At 40.9% G+C, this 22,403-nt stretch overlaps 1 protein-coding gene across 2 annotated transcripts in view; it reads right to left on the minus strand.

Moving 5' to 3' along the window:
- The window catches only part of LOC138681406 (protocadherin Fat 4-like), a 286,716-nt gene that overhangs the window by 240,526 nt on the left and 23,787 nt on the right, over positions 1 to 22,403 (minus strand). For both annotated transcript variants that reach the window (XM_069768890.1, XM_069768889.1), the window contains exons 10-16: positions 14,081 to 14,203; positions 13,194 to 13,451; positions 10,128 to 10,226; positions 7,809 to 7,981; positions 7,523 to 7,668; positions 3,926 to 4,218; positions 1,937 to 2,206 (exon numbers count right to left, since the gene is read on the minus strand). In XM_069768890.1, coding sequence (XP_069624991.1) covers positions 1,937 to 2,206; positions 3,926 to 4,218; positions 7,523 to 7,668; positions 7,809 to 7,981; positions 10,128 to 10,226; positions 13,194 to 13,451; positions 14,081 to 14,203 — 1,362 coding nt within the window. The remainder of the gene's footprint in view (positions 1 to 1,936; positions 2,207 to 3,925; positions 4,219 to 7,522; positions 7,669 to 7,808; positions 7,982 to 10,127; positions 10,227 to 13,193; positions 13,452 to 14,080; positions 14,204 to 22,403) is intronic.

The following is a 22,403-nucleotide window of genomic DNA, read 5'->3' on the forward strand; positions in this document are numbered from 1 at the left end:
TCCCGCCTTAAACAAATAATCACCCGATTTATATGGTTTCACAATCGGGCGCGCATTTTCTACGCGTCATTAAGCAGATCAAAGCTGACGGGTGGTCTGGGCCTCCCAGACCTCGCGATCTATAGTTACGCATCAATTGGAACATGCATACTGGACCTCTACCATAACAAAAATAGTAAGAAATGGGTAAAGCTAGAGAATGATTTGAATGGTTGTGACTCTCAGGTTGTTCTCTGGTCCGGGGGTAGGAGGATGGGGTCTGGTGCCGATTTGCCCTTCCTTACACGAAATATATTGCTCCTCATTAAAAATAGAAACTCAGATCTTAAGATCTCAACTCTCCCGGGCCCTTTGATCCCAATCTATGATAAGCCTGCCTTCCCTGCGGGGATAAATAGAGAGATGTACTTAAACAAGAGAAAAGATTCCAAACCCATTCTTCATGATTATTTAAAAGAGACCGGGATGAAATCCCTTCAGGAACTATTTCCGGAGGAGGAAGCACCCTCTGCCGATTGGTTTTTCTACGAACAACTTAAAAGCTTTATTTACGCGATCTCTAAACAAATCAATATTGGCAGACCGCTAACTCCTTTTGAGACGCTTTGCACATTAACGAACCCTCCGGATCATACTGTCTCGCTGTTATACAAAATATTCCAGGGGGGAAGGGCTCCACTGCAGGGTTCACCAGCATTCTTTTCGAAATGGGAGGGCGATCTGGGAAGGCAATTACTGCCTGAGGATAGGGAGAAAATTCTTCTCTTCACGTTTAGATCGTCACTATGTGCGGTGTCGCAGGAGAGGAGCTACAAGATCTTGACAAGATGGTACAGATGTCCCTCTATGGTACATGCGGTGTTCCCCATGACTCCTGACACTTGTTGGAGATGCTTAAAGGAGATAGGCTCTTATATCCACATTTGGTGGGACTGCCCCCCCATAAAAGCCTTATGGTTGGCCGTCTTTGAGCTCCATAACAAGATGTCTATCACACAGATCCAACCCTCTTCAAGCCTAGCATTATTATCCTTATTTGTCGATTTCTCGATACAAGAAGGGCATCCTTAGACACTTTCTTACCGCGGTTAGGAATTTGATCCCACGCTTTTGGAAACAAGAAAAATTTCCCTCACGTGCGGAGTTCGTGGCAGAACTCAATGACATCTATAGAATGGAGCAATTAATAAATCAATCCCCAGGCAATGTAGATAAAACCTATACCACATGGGCCCCATGGATAGCTTTCAGGGAAACCCCTGACCTGGATCTATGGATTTCTGGAGCCTGATGCAATGCATGGCTCGCTCTCGTTTGTTACTAGATTGCTTCTCGGTCCGCGCCCTGACCGCTGGGATGGGACGATAGCCACACTTCTCCCCAACATACCCCATTTCCCTACCCAATCCTCTCCTTTTCTTTCTACCCCCCTTTCTCTTCTTTATCTTAATCTTTTTGTTTGTCTTTCTCCCCTCCTTTAGTTTGAATAAACATTGTGATTATTGAAGAATTATATTGAGATTTATATTGGTTATTAATCACTCCAGTTATTCTTTATGGTTAATATTTTATAATACCAATCAGTAGTATTATTCATCAGAATGTTAAAGTGCAAGATGCATGGTGTTGCTGTAATGCATTTCTTGATTAACGTGTAATTCTACCTGGTATTCTGTTGATCTACGTGATTGTACCGTTCACTTTTATTCTTCGCTTCACTTAATAAACATGATTTATAAAAAAAAGTGCACCAAGCAGCCCAGTCAGTGATACATCACAGGACTCGAGCTATTTGTCATCATGCAGCCGACAGATTTAATGTAAAACTTAATTATGCCTCATAGACACAGCATAAATTCCCATTGTTCAGCCATTTGTAACATTGCCCTTCTCTGCTAGCATGAACACAAGATACTTCCAGAGAATTTGTACTCACAATTACTTTAAGGTCATAGTTATCAGTACTTTCTGCATCTAATGGCTTTATGTTCATTAATTGGCCAGTGGAACTGTTAATATAGAAGGTGCTATCAAAATCATTTTCCAAAGAGTACGTTATGGCACCGTTCTTCCCAACGTCTACGTCAGTAGCAGTGATATTGTCCAAATCCAGGAAATTCTTATTTTCTAGACATGTTACATTCAAGTTTATGATTGGTGAAAAGACTGGCGAGTTATCATTCACATCCATTATGGCGATGATGACCTGCGAAAGAAGTAACAAATACCTTAACATATTGAGGCTGATATTAGTGAAAAATATCTTTACCGGACCCCCTTAAAGGGAGCCTGTCACCATGAAAATGCAGTCCAATCTGCATACCCCATGTTACAGAGCAGAAGGAGCTGAGCAATATGTAGCATTGTGAGAAAAGATTCAGTATAACCCGTGTATTAATCATTTACACCTCTGCACTTTCTGGGTTTTTTGGTCCTATGAGTGACTGACAGCTATCTCTGTACGCATTTATACATGGAAGGCTGTCAGTCATTGGTAGGAACCGCACACTGGACTAAAAATCTCAGAAATGGCAGATGAATAAATTACTAAAACAAAGGTTATGCTGAATCTTTTTTAACAAAGCTGTATATCAATCTGTTCAACTCCTCCTGCTCTATAATATGGTGGCTGCAGACCGAACTGCATTGTAATGGTGACAAGTTCCCTTAAATCTTCATCATTAGAGCAAATAGGGCTTTATCCTTAAGGTACCTTCACACATAACGATTTCGTTAACGATATAGTTGCAACGTCACACTTTTTGTGACGTAGCAACGATCCCGCTAACGATCTCGTTATGTGTGACAGCGACCAACGATCAGGCCCCTGCTGGGAGATCGATGGTCGCTGGGGAATGATCAGGACCTTTTTTTGGTCGCTGATCACCCGCTGTCATCGCTGGATCGGCGTGTGTGACGCCGATCCAGCGATGTGTTCATTTGTAACCAGGGTAAATATCGGGTTACTAAGCGCAGGGCCGCGCTTAGTAACCCGATATTTACCCTGGTTACCATTGTAAAAGTAAAGAAAAAAAACACTACATGCTCACATTCCGATGTCTGTCACGTCCCCCGGCGTCAGCTTCCCTGCACTGACTGTCAGCGCAGGGCGTAAAGCAGAGCACAGCGGTGACGTCACCGCTGTGCTCTGCTTTACGGCCGGCCGCCGCTGACACAGTCAGTGCGGGAAGCTGACGGCGGTGGACGTGACAGACATCGGAATGTGAGTATGTACTGTTTTTTTTTTTTACTTTTACAATGGTAACCAGGTTAAATATCGGGTTACTAAGCGCGGCCCTGCACTTAGTAACCCGATGTTTACCCTGGTTACCCGGGGACTTCGGCATCATTGAAGACAGTTTCAACGATGCCGAAGTCATTCCCCGGATCGTTGGTCACTGGAGAGAGCTGTCTGTGTGACAGCTCCCCAGCGACCACACAACGACTTACCAACGATCACGACCAGGTCGTATCGCTGGTCGTGATCGTTGGTAAGTCGTTTAGTTTAACGGTACTTTTACAGTTTTTTTCTGTTTAAATTCTAAATTTATTTTAAAAGATATAAATATAAATTTGGAAGAGTCATTCTTTTTGAAAGTAGTAACATGAATTTGGGGCCAAGTAGTTGAAGCTTCCATACCCTATTAAGTGGAATTAAGAACTCCATTTTCATCCTCTCTCTCATTATTTAATTCTAGACAGGAGCAGACACAGACAGAAGAGGCCCCTGTGCCAGAACAATATATGGACCCTTGCTGTCCAATATCTCATCATAATACACAATTCCACTTGCTCTGGAGGTTGTAGTGGGGCCCCTTATCTATTGGGCCCCTATGGGGCTGCACTTGTTGCACCAATGTTATGTCCGCCCCTGATTCTGGTACAAGAGCACAGGCATTATTAATCACAGAAAAATCCGTCTTACCTTCACGGCGGCTGTATTAGGAGGATCCTGTGAGTCCACTGCCGTCACAAGAACATTATAACTGTCTTGCTCCTCGCGATCTAATATGGCGCGTGTAACAATTGTGCCGCTCTCTGTTATGGAGAATAGTTTTGCATATGTTTGAACAAAATACATTACTGCCACATCCGGTCCGGCCGTGACCGCCACGGAGCCAACATAAGTGCCTTCTGGCATCCCCTCCAGAAGACTAAAGCTGTAGTTGGAATTCACAAACTCTGTTTCGCCTTCTGAAACGTTTATAATTACAGAAGCTAAAATAAAGCAATATGGAAAATGATATGAATATTTAAAATATTTAAATGGGTTTTCTACTCCTGATTTTTTTTTTTTTTAAATCACCATGCAGCAGGTAGCACGTATAAAAAAAATCCTACTCACCTGACCGACGCCTGCAGCTCCTCTTTCACTGCTGCTGGATATATTGCTGTTCTCTGTGCTTTTGTGTTCAGGAAAGAACATGTGACCAATGCAGTCAATCAACCAACAGTGCCGCCACGGCGCCAGTGATGGGCTGCAGTGGTCACCTGCCTGTTCCTGTCAGAAAAGAAAGCACGTGGACCAGTGTTGGCCCTGGCTAGTGTTAGTAAAGGAGTGGCCAACAGCACCAAGGGGAATATGATTTGAGGGTTCTTTTGTGTTTTGGTGTTTTAGAGCCTGCTACAGGTGTATTTAAAAATTTAGGAGTCAGCAACATTTTAAAGATTTTTTTTAATAAGTCAATAAGTATGCCTGAAAATAATAAACTTGGTCAACATCTTATTAGAGAAATCTACTTTTTTCTCCTCCTAGACTGATCAGTTATTTCCAAAATGTTCAATTCATGGGTAAAATCTGTCTGTCATGAAAACAGATGTTCACATTACTAGATAATAGGAGATTACAGTTGGTGCTCATAAAGTTCTATGGAGAACTGTAACTGTTATATGTTATAAAAGTATTATTGTTTTCATTTGTACTTGAACTGTTGTACAGAATTGAATTATGATATATAAAAAATTAAACAGCGATTACTCTTTAACATAGTGATAATTTAGTAATTACCTACAGCAACTCAATTTCTGATTATTTTTTTTAAAACTTAGACGAATAATATATATATAAGCATCCTACCTGCAAACAATCTGTCGGACCATCTTTTGTTAATTTGTTTGTTTTTAACCTAATTAACCCCTTAATGAACACATTTTTAAAATCTGACCACTGTCACTTTATGAGTTAATAACTCTGGAACTCTTCAACAAATTCCACTGACTCTGAGAATATTTTTTCATGATATATTGTACTTCATAATAGTGGTAAAATTTGTTCGATATGACTTGTGTTTATTTGTGAAAATATCGGAAATTTGGCCAAAATTTCCCAAATTTTGCAATTTTCAAAATTTTATTTCTTATTCCCTTAAACCGGAAAGTTACATTACACAAAGTAGCTAATAAACAACATTTCCCGCATGTCTACTTTATATCTGCATCGATTTTGATACATTTTTGTTTTTTTGTTAGGAAGTTAGAAGGGCTAAAAGTTGATCAGCAATTTCTTATTTTTCTAAGAAAATTTACAAAACTATTTTTTTAGGGGCCACATCACATTTGAAGTGACTTTGAAGGGCCTATGTGACAGAAAATACCCAAATGTGACACCATTCTAAAAACTGCACCCCTCAAAATACTTAAAACCACATTCAAGAAATTTATTAACACTTCAGGTGCTTCAGGAATTAAAGCAATGTGGAAGGAAAAAAAATCAACATTTAACTTTTTTCACAAAAATTTTACTTTAGCCCCAAGTTTGTTATTTTCACAAGGATAACAGTAGAAAATGGACCCCAAAAATTTGTTCTGTAATTTGTCCTGAGTACGCCGATACCCCATATGTGGGGGAATACTACTATTTGGGTGCACAGCAGGGTTTGGAAGGGAACGAGCACCATTTGACTTTTTGAACACAAAAATGACTGGAATCAAGAGCAGACACCATGTCTTGTTTGAAGGGCCCATAATGTGCCTAAACAGTGGAAACCCCCCACAAGTGACCCCATTTTTGAAACTAGACTCCTCAAGGAATGTACCTACATGTGTGGTGAGCACCTTGAACCCCCAGGAGCTTCACAAAAGTTAATAACGTAGAGCTGTGAAAATAAAAAAATCCCATTTTACCTGCAAAAATACTCTTTTAGCCCCAATTTTTTTATTTTCACAAGAGTAACAGGAGAAAATATTGGACCTCAAAATTTGTTGTGCAATTTCTCCTGAGTATTGCGATACTCCATATGTGGAGGAAAACTACTGTTTGGGTGCATGGCAGGGCTCGGAAAGGAAGGCGAGACGTTTTGGAACACAGACTTTGATGGTATGGTCTGCGTACGTCATGTGGCCTTTGGGGAGCCCCTGATGTGCTTAAACAGTAAAAAAAACTCAATAACTTACCTCATTTTGCAAACTACACCCCTCAATGATTTTATCCAGGGGTATAGTGAGCATTTTGAACCCACAGGTACTACACAGAATTTGATATCATTCTGCTTGCGTCGAGAAACACGTGATGGTGTCTCCGCAGCTTCTTTACATGCATCTGCATATTTCCCATAAGGGATGGGGGCAGTTTTCTGGAATCACTGCGTTGAGAAACACGTGATGGTGTCTCCGCGATGTTGGATGTTTTGGTCTCCCCGAGGCCAATCATCTGTGCCTTTATAGCCTTTTTACTAGGCACTGCTCCTAATAGCCAGATTCCTACTCCACACTGATGAGGGGCAAAAACCCCGAAACAGCTGTCTGTGGATGGATACCATGCTTGTCATAGGTGGCTTTCCTTCATAGGATGCTGCCCTTCCCGTGGTTGTTCCTTCCCAGGGAAAGGCCTGGCTGTTCACTGCTTGCGTCGAGAAACACGTGATGGTGTCTCCGCAGCTTCTTTACATGCATCTGCATATTTCCCATAAGGGATGGGGGCAGTGTTCTGGAATCACTGCGTTGAGAAACACGTGATGGTGTCTCCGCGGTGTTGGATGTTTTGGTTTCCCCGAGGCCAATCATCTGTGCCTTTATAGCCTTTTTACTAGGCACTGCTCCTAACAGCCAGATTCCTACTCCACACTGATGAGGGGCAAAAACCCCGAAACAGCTGTCTGTGGATGGATACCATGCTACTCTATTACCATCTCTCTATTACCCCTCCATAGAGAGAGAGAATTTTAGTCTAAGAAGAGGTTTCACAGGTACCCATTCAGATGGAGACGTTTATTCTCAGCGAGGAAAGGCAAGTTTAGGACCTGGTATAAGAGAGATGCCGTAAAGAGGCTACCAGGTACACATAAAATTGGCCATTTTTATGCGCTAAACGCTCTCATTTTTCATATTTCTAGTGCAGTAATGCAGTTCAATTTTCGTGTTTCATGTTTGCATGTTTTAGCGCTGCAGTGTGCTGCCTTATTTATTTGAATGTAAATTACCCATGTTTCATAATAATTTAATCAGTTTTACAAGAAGATTAGGGAGGTCAAGTAAAGAACGCAATGATATTTTCACATTTCAGTCCAAATTGAAAGCAACTTACCAGTGGATGATAACGCGGGAGAACCGTGATCAATTGCAATCACAGGAATGACAATATTAGTTCCAGAAATAGCAAATACAGGACTGGTTAAAAAGATGTCTCCATTTTCTTCATTAATGGCAAATCCCCTATGAGGCTGCACAAACCTAAATGTATTTTTACATGTATAAATTAAATATATTTAGAAATGTCTAAATGCGTAAATGAAATTAGTAGCAGCAAGCTATGATGCAAAAAAGACCTAAAACGTAATTTAATTAGACTTCTAACATCAGTTATGTGTTACCTATAAGAAATGAGGGAATTGTTCCCGATATCCAGGTCAGTAGCGGACACTGACATAATTTTATCTCCTGCTTTTGCTTTAGTTAAGAGCAGATCGGCAGAGTAGTCTTCTTTTGTAAAAGTTGGGACATTGTCATTAACGTCTTGTATGACAATCACTGCATCTGCGAAGCTCTAGGAAGGAAAATAATCATATTACGCTTATAATAATCTGAAGACACCAACTTCAAATTTTATACTGGAAGAACCCAAAATAATGAAAATTCTTTACAATTATATTGTGAACTTAGCAAAGGGACCTTCCATCTTTAGTGGAAAAAGCAACCACAACAAGATGAATAAGGTAAGAACCTAAGGTTGGCTCCATCACCAACTCTTCAAGAGGACCCATCACCGGGTGGCCAGTTTCTTCTCTTATTTTATTTCTGTGACTCTCCTGATTATTCCATAGTTTTTCTTTATTAAATTCACAGTATTGTTCCAGAGATTTGGGCCTTTTTATTTAGTGCTACTTATTGGGCTCTGTGCCCTTGATGAAATTTTGGTGAGCTTTTGACGCTGTGTATTTTTGCTGCATCAAAAATGCAGCATCTTACATTTCCCAGCAAAGTGGATGTGATTTATAGAAACCTGCTGCCCACTGTGCTTTTTTGTTTTACTCAGCGTAAACTGACTTGTGGTGCTTGTTTCATGCCGACAATGAATCTTGCGGGTATGCTAAGCTTTATGTGCAGATTTTCCCCAGATTTTTCATTAGGTGCGGAAAACCCGCAGGTAAAGAGTGCACCGTGTGTGCTTCCGTGGCGAAAATACATCAAAAACGCATGCAATCTACACATTACTATATCAATAAAGTTTTGTCAAAGCCAAAAACCAGGAAGTATCAGAAAATAAGGAGCTTTATTCAAAGTATGGCCGGGGTCACACTTGCGAGTGTGATGTGAGAGACTCGCAAGAGTCTCTCGCATCAATACCTGGCACTACCGCCAGCACTCGGACCGAAGCGTGCGGCTGCATAGAAATACATGCAGCCGCACGCACCGGTCCCAGGGCCGACAGCAATGCCGAGTATTGATGCGAGAGACTTGCGTGAGTTTCTCGCATTACACTCGCAAGTGTGACACCGGCCTCAGACACACTAACAAGAGACAAAAACCACAGGGTCAAAAAATGCGATAAAAATGCCTGTCAAAAAACAACCTAAAACCACAATAAAAATATGCAGGTTACTAAAGGGGTTGTCAGGTCTTAAACTACAAGTCTGCAGTCACTCTATATGGCTGCAGATTTGTGAATCCCCATATAGTGTGCACTGCTCGCTGAGTATTCGGCAGCTCCAGGAACAGCAGTCATGTGACCGCAGGTATGCGATATGCATACTCCCAGCCACAATCCGACTAGATATTCGTGGCCTTGCTGAATGCAAGTGTATTGAGCTAGGCCAGAACAGTCTAGTAGGAATGTGGCTGGGAGTATGCATATCACAAACTTGCGGTCACAAGGACTGCACCGGAGGAACCTCACAGCGCGCAGTGACTGCAGACTTATAGTTTAAGAATGGACAACCCCTTTAATAGGTGCAGAAATGGTGAAGAACATCTGCAACATCACAAATCACCAAAAGTTCATTGTGTGAACTTTGCCATAGGCCACATGCACACATTGAGTATTTGGAGAGTTTTGTACCTCAGTATTTGCCAAAACCAGGAGGGGAACAATCAGAGGAAAAGGAAACACGTCACCACTTCTGCATTTATCACCCACTCCTGGTTTTGGCTTACAAATACTGAGGTTAAAACCTCCCTAAATGCTTAATGTGTGCACGTGGCCTTATGGTTTTTACTAGAGACAAGGATAGCAGAGTAATAACGCAGTGCATCTGTTACAAGCAAATCCAAAGCAGAATGCAGGCTGCTACATTCATGTCTTTTCCACGATTCTTGGGTTAATTTCCCACACACTTGGCAGCTTTACAAGGCTGATGAAGAGAGGGACGGCTGTTTGTTCTCCTCTCTTTCCAGGAGCCCATTGGCAGCCATATGGCCATCTCTGAGGAAAATTCGCCCTTGGTTCCAGGTAATGTTACACAAAGAGGTGTATCTTTCATAATAGATGTAAGGTTATAGTGGTGTTTTCCCATGAACAGGGCAACATTTTTGGGCAACCCAACTGCACAAATATTGGATATTACTGTATTAGCCTATGAAGATATGTGCCCACAGCTATGAGTATGTAATTATTTCTGAATGTTTGGAAAGATTTTTTTTTTCATATTACCTGAACATATTACCGTATATCTATATTCATTTCATCACATTACCTTTCTCGGAGGACTTCCTCTATCTGATGCTATTAAAACTATTTCAAATTTGTCCTTTGCTTCTCTGTCCAGAGGTCCAGAAGCAAAAATATTACCATTCTGAAACAGAAATAACAAGGCAAAAATAAATCTGGAGAATAATGCATCATGTCATACCATGCTAAGTATGCAATTTAAATTTTGGCAAAGTTATTTACCTAAATTTTATAAGCTGGTAGATTTGTACCTTTTGGTGGTTCTCAAAGCTATAAAAAATTATAATAATTGAATCTATCAACATGTTTATAAATACTACATATATACTACACATACAGTGGGGGAAAAAGTATTTAGTCAGCCACCAATTGTGCAAGTTCTCCCATTTAAAAAGATGAGAGAGGCCTGTAATTGACATTATAGGTTGACCACAACTATGAGAGTCAAAATGAGAAAACAAATCCAGAAAATCACCTTGTCTGATTTGGCAAGATTTATTTTGAAAATTATGGTGGAAAATAAGTATTTGGTCATCTAAAAACATACAAGATTTCTGGCTCTCACAGACCTGTAACTTCTTCTTTAAGAGGCTCCTCTGTCCTCCACTCATTACCGGTAGTAATGGCACCTGTTTGAACTTGTCATCAGTATAAAAGACACCTGTCCACAACCTCAAACAGTCACACTCCAAACTCCACTATGGTGCAAATTGTAGCCCTGCACCAGGCTGAGAAGACTGAATCTGCAATAGGCAAGCAGCTTGGTGTGATGAAATCAACTGTGAGAGCAATAAGAAAATGGAAGACATACAAGACCACTGATAATCTCCCTCGATCTGGGGCTCCACGCAAGATCTCATCCTATGGGGTTAAAATGATCACAAGAATGGTGAGCAAAAATCCCAGATCCACACGGGGGGACCTAGTGAATGACCTGCATAGAGCTGGGACCACCGCAACAAAGGCTACCATCAGTAACACACTACGCTGCCAAGGATTCAGATCCTGCAATGCCAGACGTGTCCCCCTGCTTAAGCCAGTACATGTCTGGGCCGTTCTGAAGTTTGCTAGAGAGCATTTGGATTATCTAGAAGAGTATTGGGAGAATTTCATATGGTCTGATGAAACCAAAGTAGAACTGTTTGGCAGAAACAAAACTCATCGTGTTTGGAGGAGGCAGAATGCTCAGTTGCATCCAAAGAACACCATACCTACTGTGAAGCATGGGGGTGGAAGCATCATGCTTTGGGGCTGTTTCTCTGCAAAGGGACCAGGACGACTAATCCATGTACATGAAAGAATGAATGGGCCAATGCATCGTGAGATTTTGAGTGCAAATCTAATTCCATCAGCAAGGGTATTGAAGATGAAACGTGGATGGGTCTTTCAGCATGATAATGATCCCAAGCACACCATCAGGGCAATGAAGGAGTGGCTTCTGAGCCTCTCCGCAAGATAAATTTGCATGCTGCGGTCTGGAAAGACGCGCCGCATGTCTGTATCCGCAGGGAAGACACAGGCGCCGGGGAACGCATAGTGAAATCCCATCCACTATGCTGAAACATCTGGCCACTGCGGATTGGACGCTGTGAATGTACGCAGCGTCCAATCCGCAGTGTTTACTGACAGTAGGAACATACCCTAATGCCTGAATTGTGATGCTACACAAACTGATATTGCACAAGAGCAGATTAGCAGTTTTCATTTTTTTTTCAAATTCTGTCGTCTTTGATATCCAATAAATCTTAATATTTTAGTGTGAAAATGAATGTGCTGCGTACAAAATTAGCTGCATTAATACTGCGATGAATACTGGCATTTTTTGACCTATTGGTCAGTGGTGGATTAATAAATGGTATTTCTAAGTGCCACTTAGCATGGTTTCATAGTGAATACTCCCAATAAATAGTCTCAGCTTTTTTTCACAAGTGGTGTTTGCACAATCATTTTGAAAGTTGAAGAGGGAAATTATTAATTAAACTGCACAAGTGGGAGCAAGTTTTGAGGCATTGTTCAGATGCGATCTGGGGTGGGAATGATGGCAGAATTCAAACATCCTTATAATGCCAATACCAATATTAGTAAGTACTAGTGATGAGAGAACGTGCTCAGATGAGGTGTTATCCGAGAATGCACATGTGCTAACCGAGTGTCTTCGGCGTGCTCGAATAATATGTTCTAATCTTCGCAGATGCATTTCTCACAGCTGCAAAACATGCAGAGATTGCTAACAAACAGGAAATCTCTGCATGTGTTGTGGCTGTAGAACAGTTGTGGGACATGCAGCTGCGGGAACTAGAACCTATTATTCGAGCACGCCGAAGACAATCGGTTAGGACTCCAGCATGCTCCAATAACACCTCATCCAAAGCACGTTCTCTCATCATCACTAATAAATATGATAAAGATCATAACACACTCCCTTTGGGGGGAATTTATCATGAGAAGAATTTATGAAATCTGTTTTAACTATTTGTGCAAAATTTAACAAAGTGTGACACAATTTTTCGTCAACTCATCGTCGACGCATGTCCTACTGAGTGAGAATTGTGACTTTTTGCATCTCTATAGGTCAGGATCTCACAAGATCTCATGCGAGAGAATCCGATCGATTATGTAAAGGTCACTCGCCTCAAACTCTGATCAGATTTTCAGCTTACATGTAGTGTGATCCAATGTTATCAGATCATAGGACAGGTGAGGACAAGATGACAAGCAAAATTTCTCCATCTTCTCCATTCTGTGAGTCTGCGGAACTGATGCTGAATCGTCATGAAAAAAAGCACTGGTCAACACTGCCCAATAGAATAACACTGATCCGAGTGCTATCCGATAAAATATTGGATAGCATTTGTCCAATGTATACACTCATGTGAGCAATTCATAAATCTGGCTTAAATCTATCCACAGCTACTATCCCACCACAACCAAATTCCCTCTATGTCTATAGAGATGATATGGAGATTTATATCACAAAAAACAGAAGCTTAAACATGGCTAAAGTTATAAAAGAAATTAATCATCACAACATTTTTGATTTGTTTAATTTAAAAACAAAATTGCATTCCAGGGCTCATACTAATAATCTTACTTCTTGCACTCTGAAACTCTTATCTCCACTTTCGGCATCTGTAGAAACTGTAACATATCCATTTAATCCTGCATCCAAGTCAGTTACATTTAACTTCGCCACTAGCACGGGTGAGGTGTCCGTGTAGTTCCCTTCAGGTATCGTGTAACGGAGGGGCAGGTTATTAAATTCTGGATTGTTATCGTTGACATCAGTAATTGTTATGATGACCTTCGCGCTGGAATTTAGACCACCAAATAAGGCATCAAACACCCAGACCTGCAAAATATGTCCTATCAAATAGTCTACTCAAAATTATTTCATGTCAACAAGCATAAGCAAGTGCAATGTAGTGTAATGGTCAAGAAATGCTTTCCACAATATTTACCAAAATTTGTTCCATGGGGGACAGTTTTTTAGTATATTGAGACCAAACTACATTGGTGAAACCAGTCGTGAGGGAAACTTTAAGGTGCCCAAGGCACTACGGGCAGACATGACTCATTGGCATGTATTATTTGCCACATCTTTGATAAAACAAGGTGCAGCGTAGAGTCAGTGATGGTCCAGTGAAGTATTACTATCCAGTCCCAGGTAATCTAATGGTGCAATGTCCAACCACTAGTAACACAATGCATTTTGGCACAATTCCTAGTCATCCACTGCTTGCTGTCCAATGTCCAACTCTTCTTTAGTTCCTGAAGACTACGCGGACAATATTCAGTTACTAACAGAGTTCACCTTTTTCTGCTAGGAGAAACATCCTTAGACCATAAAAAATAGAGAGTAATAATAGACGGTGCAGAACAAGGGACAGTGAGGTATACTGATTTTTTTTCTGCGTGCTGTGAGAGGGGAGGAAGAGCATCTCAGAGTGATAAAATGTTACTAGAACAAACAAAACTTACCTGGACATTTATTCTTGGTGTTGCTTCTCTGTCAAGCTCGCCATGATTAAAATACATCACCCCGTTCTTGTCCACCTTGAACATTGTATTATTGGTTCGGAAATATCCATTGGATAGCCCATCCTAAAATGTAAAAACCTTGTTATGGATAAAATATTCGTCATGGTTTTCCTTTTCAATATCTTCCAAAAACTATTTTGAAAATATTACAAAAAAAAATGATGGCAAAGTCAATCATATATATCATAAAAGTCTGTTTAGTGGGGGTCCAGCTTGTAAGGCAGCAGGGCTAGCCTGGAGTGTCAGATACATTTCCTTACTAACACTAAAGCTCAATAAGGTTATGCCAACATGAACCCAAAAAATATTACCCTGATTTCCAAAGCACCAGGGCAATCGGGAAGAGCCAAGGCAAAGCGCCAGAATTGGAGCATCTCATGTGATGTGCCACTTTTGAGGCGGCTGTGAGCTGGTATTTTTAGGCTGGGAAGGGCCCAGTAACCATGGACTTCCAAGCAGGATCATATCGGCTCTCAGATGTCTGCTTTACCTTTGCTGGTTACTGAAAATAGGGGGGATCCCACGTTTTTTTTTCCATTTGTTTATTTATTAGGTTAATAGATGTACAATAAGCTCCACATGCAAGGCACTAATATGTCGTGGGTTTGTGAAATTATAAATCTGCTGGATATCTATCTATCTATCTATCTATCTATCTATCTATCTATCTATATATCTCTTTATATAAGCTTGCTTTTTTTTGTTTTTCAACTAGCTTTATAAGCTACAAAAAGCAATCATTGTGCAACAAAAACACAGATAAGAAAGCATAAAAATCGTGCTTATTTTCCTTCCCAGATATGCAGAAATGTTTGCATCCAAATAGTCAACATGTGCATATCTTTTACAGTCCCTAATAAAAGGGTATTACCATCTCCAAGATCCTATCCTAATTGTTAGTGGGTATAATAATAATATTAGCATATACTTCTAATATTATTGTTACACCTACTACATATTCGAATTTGATCTTGAAGGTGGAAATACCCCTTTACATAAGAACTGGCATTTCTTTTTTTTTTAATTCAGTCTTTATCACAAACAATTATCAGTGTCAGTTGCACCTTGCACGAAGAGGGTCCATGGTCACAGTCATCAAATAAAGCGGCACTTGTACTTTTAATATTGCACAAGAGCAGAACTCACATCGCTACTGTCACAGGCAATCTCTCGTCTCTGGTTTCAGTGAGGCCATCTTTCACTCTAGTATTTGTGACTACTCTCCACATCAGTCGCTTTTTGCACTCCATTGTCCGCACAGAGCCACTTGCACAAATGGACAATACCCTCCTGGATTACTAGTCTATTTCACCTATCTTTGGCACACTTGCTGCTTCAGTTGTAGCTGTCTGTTACTGATCTACATCATCTAGCTTTAACTATGGTAACTAATTCAATTAAAGTGGCTTTACATCACTAATGGGTGAGTAGAGCTTTTGAGTGCAAGTAAAAGGATATTCTCATCTCCAAGATCCTATCCCAATATGTAGTAGTGGTAGTAATAATAATAATATTAGCTAATACCTCCAATTAGAAATGTAGTATAGTTCTTCTGATTCGCTATGTCTCTTACCCCAAGTGCAGGGCATTGCAATAGCTACTGTAGTGCATTACATGGGGTAAAGGTACCTTCACACTGAGCGACTTAACAACGATATCGATAGCGATCCGTGACGTTGCAGCGTCCTGGATAGCGATATCGTTATGTTTGACATGCAGCAGCGATCAGGATCCTGCTGTGACATCGTTGGTCAGAGCAGAAAGGCCAGAACTTTATTTCGTCGCTGGATCTCCTCGCCAGAGACGGACTACACCTCAACAAACCTGGGAAACACACATTCGCCAGAAGACTCGCTACACTCATCAGGAGGGCGTTAAACTAGAAGAAGAGGGGATGGGAAGAAAAACATTAGACTGGAACAAAGAAGACCCAGGAAAACATACTCAGAAGGGAGGTAAGAACATTTCTAAAACAATCCACAGCGAGGAGATTGGAACAAAACAAAATCCTCTAAACTGCATGCTCGCAAACGCCAGAAGCCTGACAAACAAGATGGAAGAACTAGAAGCAGAAATATCTACAGGTAACTTTGACATAGTGGGAATAACCGAGACATGGTTAGATGAAAGCTATGACTGGGCAGTTAACTTACAGGGTTACAGTCTGTTTAGAAAGGATCGTAAAAATCGGAGAGGAGGAGGGGTTTGTCTGTATGTAAAGTCTTGTCTAAAGTCCACTTTAAGGGAGGATATTAGCGAAGGGAATGAGGATGTCGAGTCCATATGGGTCGAAATTCATGGAGGGAAAAATGGTAACAAAATTTTCATTGGGGTCTGTTACAAACCCCCAAATATAACAGAAATCATGGAAAGTCTACTTCTAAAGCAGGTAGATGAAGCTGCAACCCATAATGAGGTCCTGGTTATTGGGGACTTTAACTACCCGGATATTAACTGGGAAACAGAAACCTGTGAAACCCATGAAGGCAACAGGTTTCTGCTAATAACCAAGAAAAATTATCTTTCACAATTGGTGCAGAATCCAACCAGAGGAGCAGCACTTTTAGACCTAATACTATCTAATAGACCTGACAGAATAACAAATCTGCAGGTGGTCGGGCATCTAGGAAATAGCGACCACAATATTGTACAGTTTCACCTGTCTTTCACTAGGGGGACTTGTCAGGGAGTCACAAAAACACTGAACTTTAGGAAGGCAAAGTTTGACCAGCTTAGAGATGCCCTTAATCTGGTAGACTGGGACAATATCCTCAGAAATAAGAATACAGATCATAAATGGAAAATGTTTAAGAACATCCTAAATAGGCAGTGTAAGCGGTTTATACCTTGTGGGAATAAAAGGACTAGAAATAGGAAAAACCCAATGTGGCTAAACAAAGAAGTAAGACAGGCAATTAACAGTAAAAAGAAAGCATTTGCACTACTAAAGCAGGATGGCACCATTGAAGCTCTAAAAAACTATAGGGAGAAAAATACTTTATCTAAAAAACTAATTAAAGCTGCCAAAAAGGAAACAGAGAAGCACATTGCTAAGGAGAGTAAAACTAATACCAAACTGTTCTTCAACTATATCAATAGTAAAAGAATAAAAACTGAAAATGTAGGCCCCTTAAAAAATAGTGAGGAAAGAATGGTTGTAGATGACGAGGAAAAAGCTAACATATTAAACACCTTCTTCTCCACGGTATTCACGGTGGAAAATGAAATGCTAGGTGAAATCCCAAGAAACAATGAAAACCCTATATTAAGGGTCACCAATCTAACCCAAGAAGAGGTGCGAAATCGGCTAAATAAGATTAAAATAGATAAATCTCCGGGTCCGGATGGCATACACCCACGAGTACTAAGGGAACTAAGTAATGTAATAGATAAACCATTATTTCTTATTTTTAGGGACTCTATAGCGACGGGGTCTGTTCCGCAGAACTGGCGCATAGCAAATGTGGTGCCAATATTCAAAAAGGCCTCTAAAAGTGAACCTGGAAATTATAGGCCAGTAAGTCTAACCTCTATTGTTGGTAAAATATTTGAAGGGTTTCTGAGGGATGTTATTCTGGATTATCTCAATGAGAATAACTCTTTAACTCCATATCAGCATGGGTTTATGAGAAATCGCTCCTGTCAAACCAATCTAATCAGTTTTTATGAAGAGGTAAGCTATAGGCTGGACCACGGTGAGTCATTGGACGTGGTATATCTCGATTTTTCCAAAGCGTTTGATACCGTGCCGCACAAGAGGTTGGTACACAAAATGAGAATGCTTGGTCTGGGGGAAAATGTGTGTGAATGGGTTAGTAACTGGCTTAGTGATAGAAAGCAGAGGGTGGTTATAAATGGTATAGTCTCTAACTGGGTCGCTGTGACCAGTGGGGTACCACAGGGGTCGGTATTGGGACCTGTTCTCTTCAATATATTCATTAATGATCTGGTAGAAGGTTTACACAGTAAAATATCGATATTTGCAGATGATACAAAACTATGTAAAGCAGTTAATACAAGAGAAGATAGTATTCTGCTACAGATGGATCTGGATAAGTTGGAAACTTGGGCTGAAAGGTGGCAGATGAGGTTTAACAATGATAAATGTAAGGTTATACACATGGGAAGAAGGAATCAATATCACCATTACACACTGAATGGGAAACTACTGGGTAAATCTGACAGGGAGAAGGACTTGGGGATCCTAGTTAATGATAAACTTACCTGGAGCAGCCAGTGCCAGGCAGCAGCTGCCAAGGCAAACAGGATCATGGGGTGCATTAAAAGAGGTCTGGATACACATGATGAGAGCATTATACTGCCTCTGTACAAATCCCTAGTAAGACCGCACATGGAGTACTGTGTCCAGTTTTGGGCACCGGTGCTCAAGAAGGATATAATGGAACTAGAGAGAGTACAAAGGAGGGCAACAAAATTAATAAAGGGGATGGAGATCTACAATACCCAGATAGATTAGCGAAATTAGGATTATTTAGTCTAGAAAAAAGACGACTGAGGGGCGATCTAATAACCATGTATAAGTATATAAGGGGACAATACAAATATCTCGCTGAGGATCTGTTTATACCAAGGAAGGTGACGGGCAGAACGGGGCATTCTTTGCGTCTGGAGGAGAGAAGGTTTTTCCACCAACATAGAAGAGGATTTTTTACTGTTAGGGCAGTGAGAATCTGGAGTTGCTTGCCTGAGGAGTTGGTGATGGCGAACTCAGTCGAGGGGTTCAAGAGAGGCCTGGATGTCTTCCTGGAGCAGAACAATATTGTATCATACAATTATTAGGTTCTGTAGAAGGACGTAGATCTGGGGATTTATTATGATGGAATATAGGCTGAACTGGATGGACAAATGTCTTTTTTCGGCCTTACTAACTATGTTACTATCTCCCGCAGACATCGCTGAATCGGCGTATGTGACGCCAACCCAGCGATGTGTTCACAGGGCCGCGCTTAGTAACCCGATATTTACCCTGTTTACCAGTGTAAATGTAAAAAAAACCAAACACTACATACTTACATTCCGGTGTCTGTCGCGTCCCTCGGCGTCAGCTTCCCTGCACTGTGTCAGCGCCGGCCGGCCGTAAAGCAGAGCACAGCGGTGACGTCACCGCTCTACTTTACGGCTGGCGCTTAGACAGTGCAAGGAAGCAGAACGCCGAGGGACGCGACAGACACCGGAATGTAAGTATGTAGTGTTTTTTTTTTTTTTACATTTACACTGGTAACCAGGGTAAACATCGGGTTACTAAGCGTGGCCCTGCGCTAAGTAACCCGATGTTTACCCTGGTTACCCGGGGACTTCGTATAGTTGGTCGCTGGAGAGCTGTCTGTGTGACAGCTCTCCAGCGACCACACAGCGACGCTGCAGCGATCGGCATCGTTGTCTAGATCGCTGCAGCGTCGCTTAATGTGACGGTACCTTAAGTGACATAGCGAATCAGAAGAACTATACTACATTTCTAATTGGAGGTATTTGCTAATATTATTATTACTCCTACTACATATTGTGATAGCATCTTGGAGATGAGAATATCCTTTTTCTTGCACTCAAAAGCTCTACTCACCCAGACATTGGTTATTACAGCCAGACAGCATGCAATCACCTTCTTTCCCAGCTCCTATCTACTCACAGGGGAACACTCGCTATCAAGGCGTTCTGTTCCTCAACTCCTTTACAGGCCACTGGTCTGCTATGACTTATACAGCCACAGAGGCAATCTGTGAGTTATTCTTTCTTCCCCCTTCCAGCTATGATCTTTTAAAGGACAAGCGTGACACCCGTGTGAGTGAAATGTAGCAATGCGAAGCCACACAGGAATTATTACATGAAATCTCTCACTGTGACGAACTCCTTTTACTAACAGTCATCTAATAAATGGAGTAAACCATTTGGGGTGCTGCCAATAAATACTCTGTATTTAAATGCAACAGTTCCTTTACTTGGTTGGCCATGTGGCCATATAATTGCATCCTTCTTACATGTTTACAGTTGTGCTCAAAAGTTTACATACCCCCGCAGAATTTTGGCTTTCTTGGCCTTTCTCAGAGAATATGAATGATAACACCAAATCTTTTTCTCCACTCATGGTTAGTGGTTGGGTGAAGCCATTTATTGTCAAACTACTGTATTTTCTCTTTTTAAATCATAATGACAACCCAAAACATCCAAATGACCCTGATCAAAAGTTCACATACCCTGGTGATTTTGGCCTGATAACATGCACAGAAGTTGACACAAATGGGTTTGAATGGCTACTAAAGGTAGCATCCTCACCTGTGACCGGTTTGCTTGTAATCAGTGTGTGTGCATAAAAGCTGAGTGAGTTTCTCAAATCCAGACAGACTCTTGCATCTTTCATCCAGCCACTGACGGTTCTGGATTGTAAGTCATGGGGAAAGCAAAAGAATTGTCAATGGATCTACGGGAACAGGTAGTTGAACTGTATAAAACAGGAAAGAGACACAAAAAGATATCTAAGGAATTGATAATGCCAGTCAGCAACGTTCAAACTGTGATTAACAAATGGGATATCAGAGGCTCTGTAAAAACAAAACCATGGTCAGGTAGCCCAACAAAAATGTCATCCAAAACTGCCAGGAAAATTGTTTGGGCTGGAAAGAAAAACCCACAAATAACATCAGCAGAAATAGAAGACTCTCTGAAAACTAGCGGTGTAGCTATTCCAAGATGCACAATAACGAGGCACTTGAAGAAAATTGGGCTGCATGGTCGAGTCGCCAGAAGAAAGCCATTACTGCTCAAATGCCACAAAGTATCTTGCCTACAATGCGCACAACAGGACAGAGAGAAGCCTCAAAACTTCTGGAACAAGGTAATCTGGAGTGATGAGACCAAAATTGAACTTTTTGGCCACAAACATAAACGTTACATTTGGAGAGAGGTCAACAAGGCCTATGATAAAAGGAACACCATTCCTACTGTAAAGCACGGAGGTGGATCGCTGATGTTTTGGGGATGTATGAGCTACAAAGGCACAGCAAACTAGGTCAAATTTGAAGGAAAGATGAATACAGCATGTTATCAGTAAATAATGGAAGAAAATTTGCACTCATCAGCCCAGAAGCTGGGCATGGAACATACTTGGACATTCCAACATGACAACAATCCAAAACACAAGGCCAAGTCGACCTGTCATTGGCTACAGCAGAACAAACTAAAGGTACTGGAGTGGCCATCTCAGTCTCCTGACCTCAATATCATTGAGCCACTGGGGAGATCCCAAGCGCAAAGTTGATGCTAGACAGCCCAGAAATTTACAGGAACTGGAGGCTTTTTACCAAGAAGAGTGGGCAGCTTTACCATCTGAGAAAATAAAGACCCTCCTCCACAACTACCACAAAAGACTTCAAGCTGTCATTGATGTTAGAGGGGGCAATACACAGTATTAAGAAATGGGGTATGTGAACTTTTGATCAGGGTCACCTGGATGTTTTGAGTTGTCATTATGATATAAAAAGAGAAAACAGAGTAGTTTGACAATAAATGGCTTCGCCCAACCACTAACCATGAATGGAGAAAAAGGTTTGGTGTTATCATTCATATTCTCTGAAAAAAAGCTGTGCCTGCTTCTAGCCTCCCATAGAGGCTATTGAAGCATGGCAAAAGTAAAAAAAAAAAAGTTAAAAAAAATGTGAAAAAAATAAAAAAAATATAAAAGTTTAAATCACCCCCCTTTCGCCCCAATCAAAATAAATCAATTAAAAAAAAAATCAAATCTACACATATTTGGTATCGCCGCGTTCAGAATCGCCCGATCAATTTAAAAAAAGCATTAACCTTATCGCTAAACAGCGTAGCGAGAAAAAAATTTGAAACACCAGAATTACGTTTTTTTGGTCGCCGCGACATTGCATTAAAATGCAATAATGGGCGATCAAAAGAACGTATCTGTACCAAAATGCTATCATTAAAAATGTCTTCTCGGCACGCAAAAAATAAGCCCTCAACCGACCCCAGATCATGAAAAATGGAGACGCTACGAGTATTGGAAAATGGCGCAATTTTATTTATTTATTTTTTTTTATTTTTAGCAAAGTTTGGAATTTTTTTTCACCACTTAGGTAAAAAATAACCTAGTCATGTTAGGTGTCTATGAACTCGTACTGACCTGGAGAATCATAATGTCAGGTCAGTTTTAGCATTTAGTGAACCTAGCAAAAAAGCTAAAACCAATGATGTCGTTCAAAAGTACAACTCGTCCCGCAAAAAATAAGCCCTCACATGG

The sequence above is a fragment of the Ranitomeya imitator genome, chromosome 5 (assembly GCF_032444005.1).
Source record: "Ranitomeya imitator isolate aRanImi1 chromosome 5, aRanImi1.pri, whole genome shotgun sequence".
In the NCBI taxonomy this organism is placed as follows: Eukaryota; Metazoa; Chordata; class Amphibia; order Anura; family Dendrobatidae; genus Ranitomeya; species Ranitomeya imitator.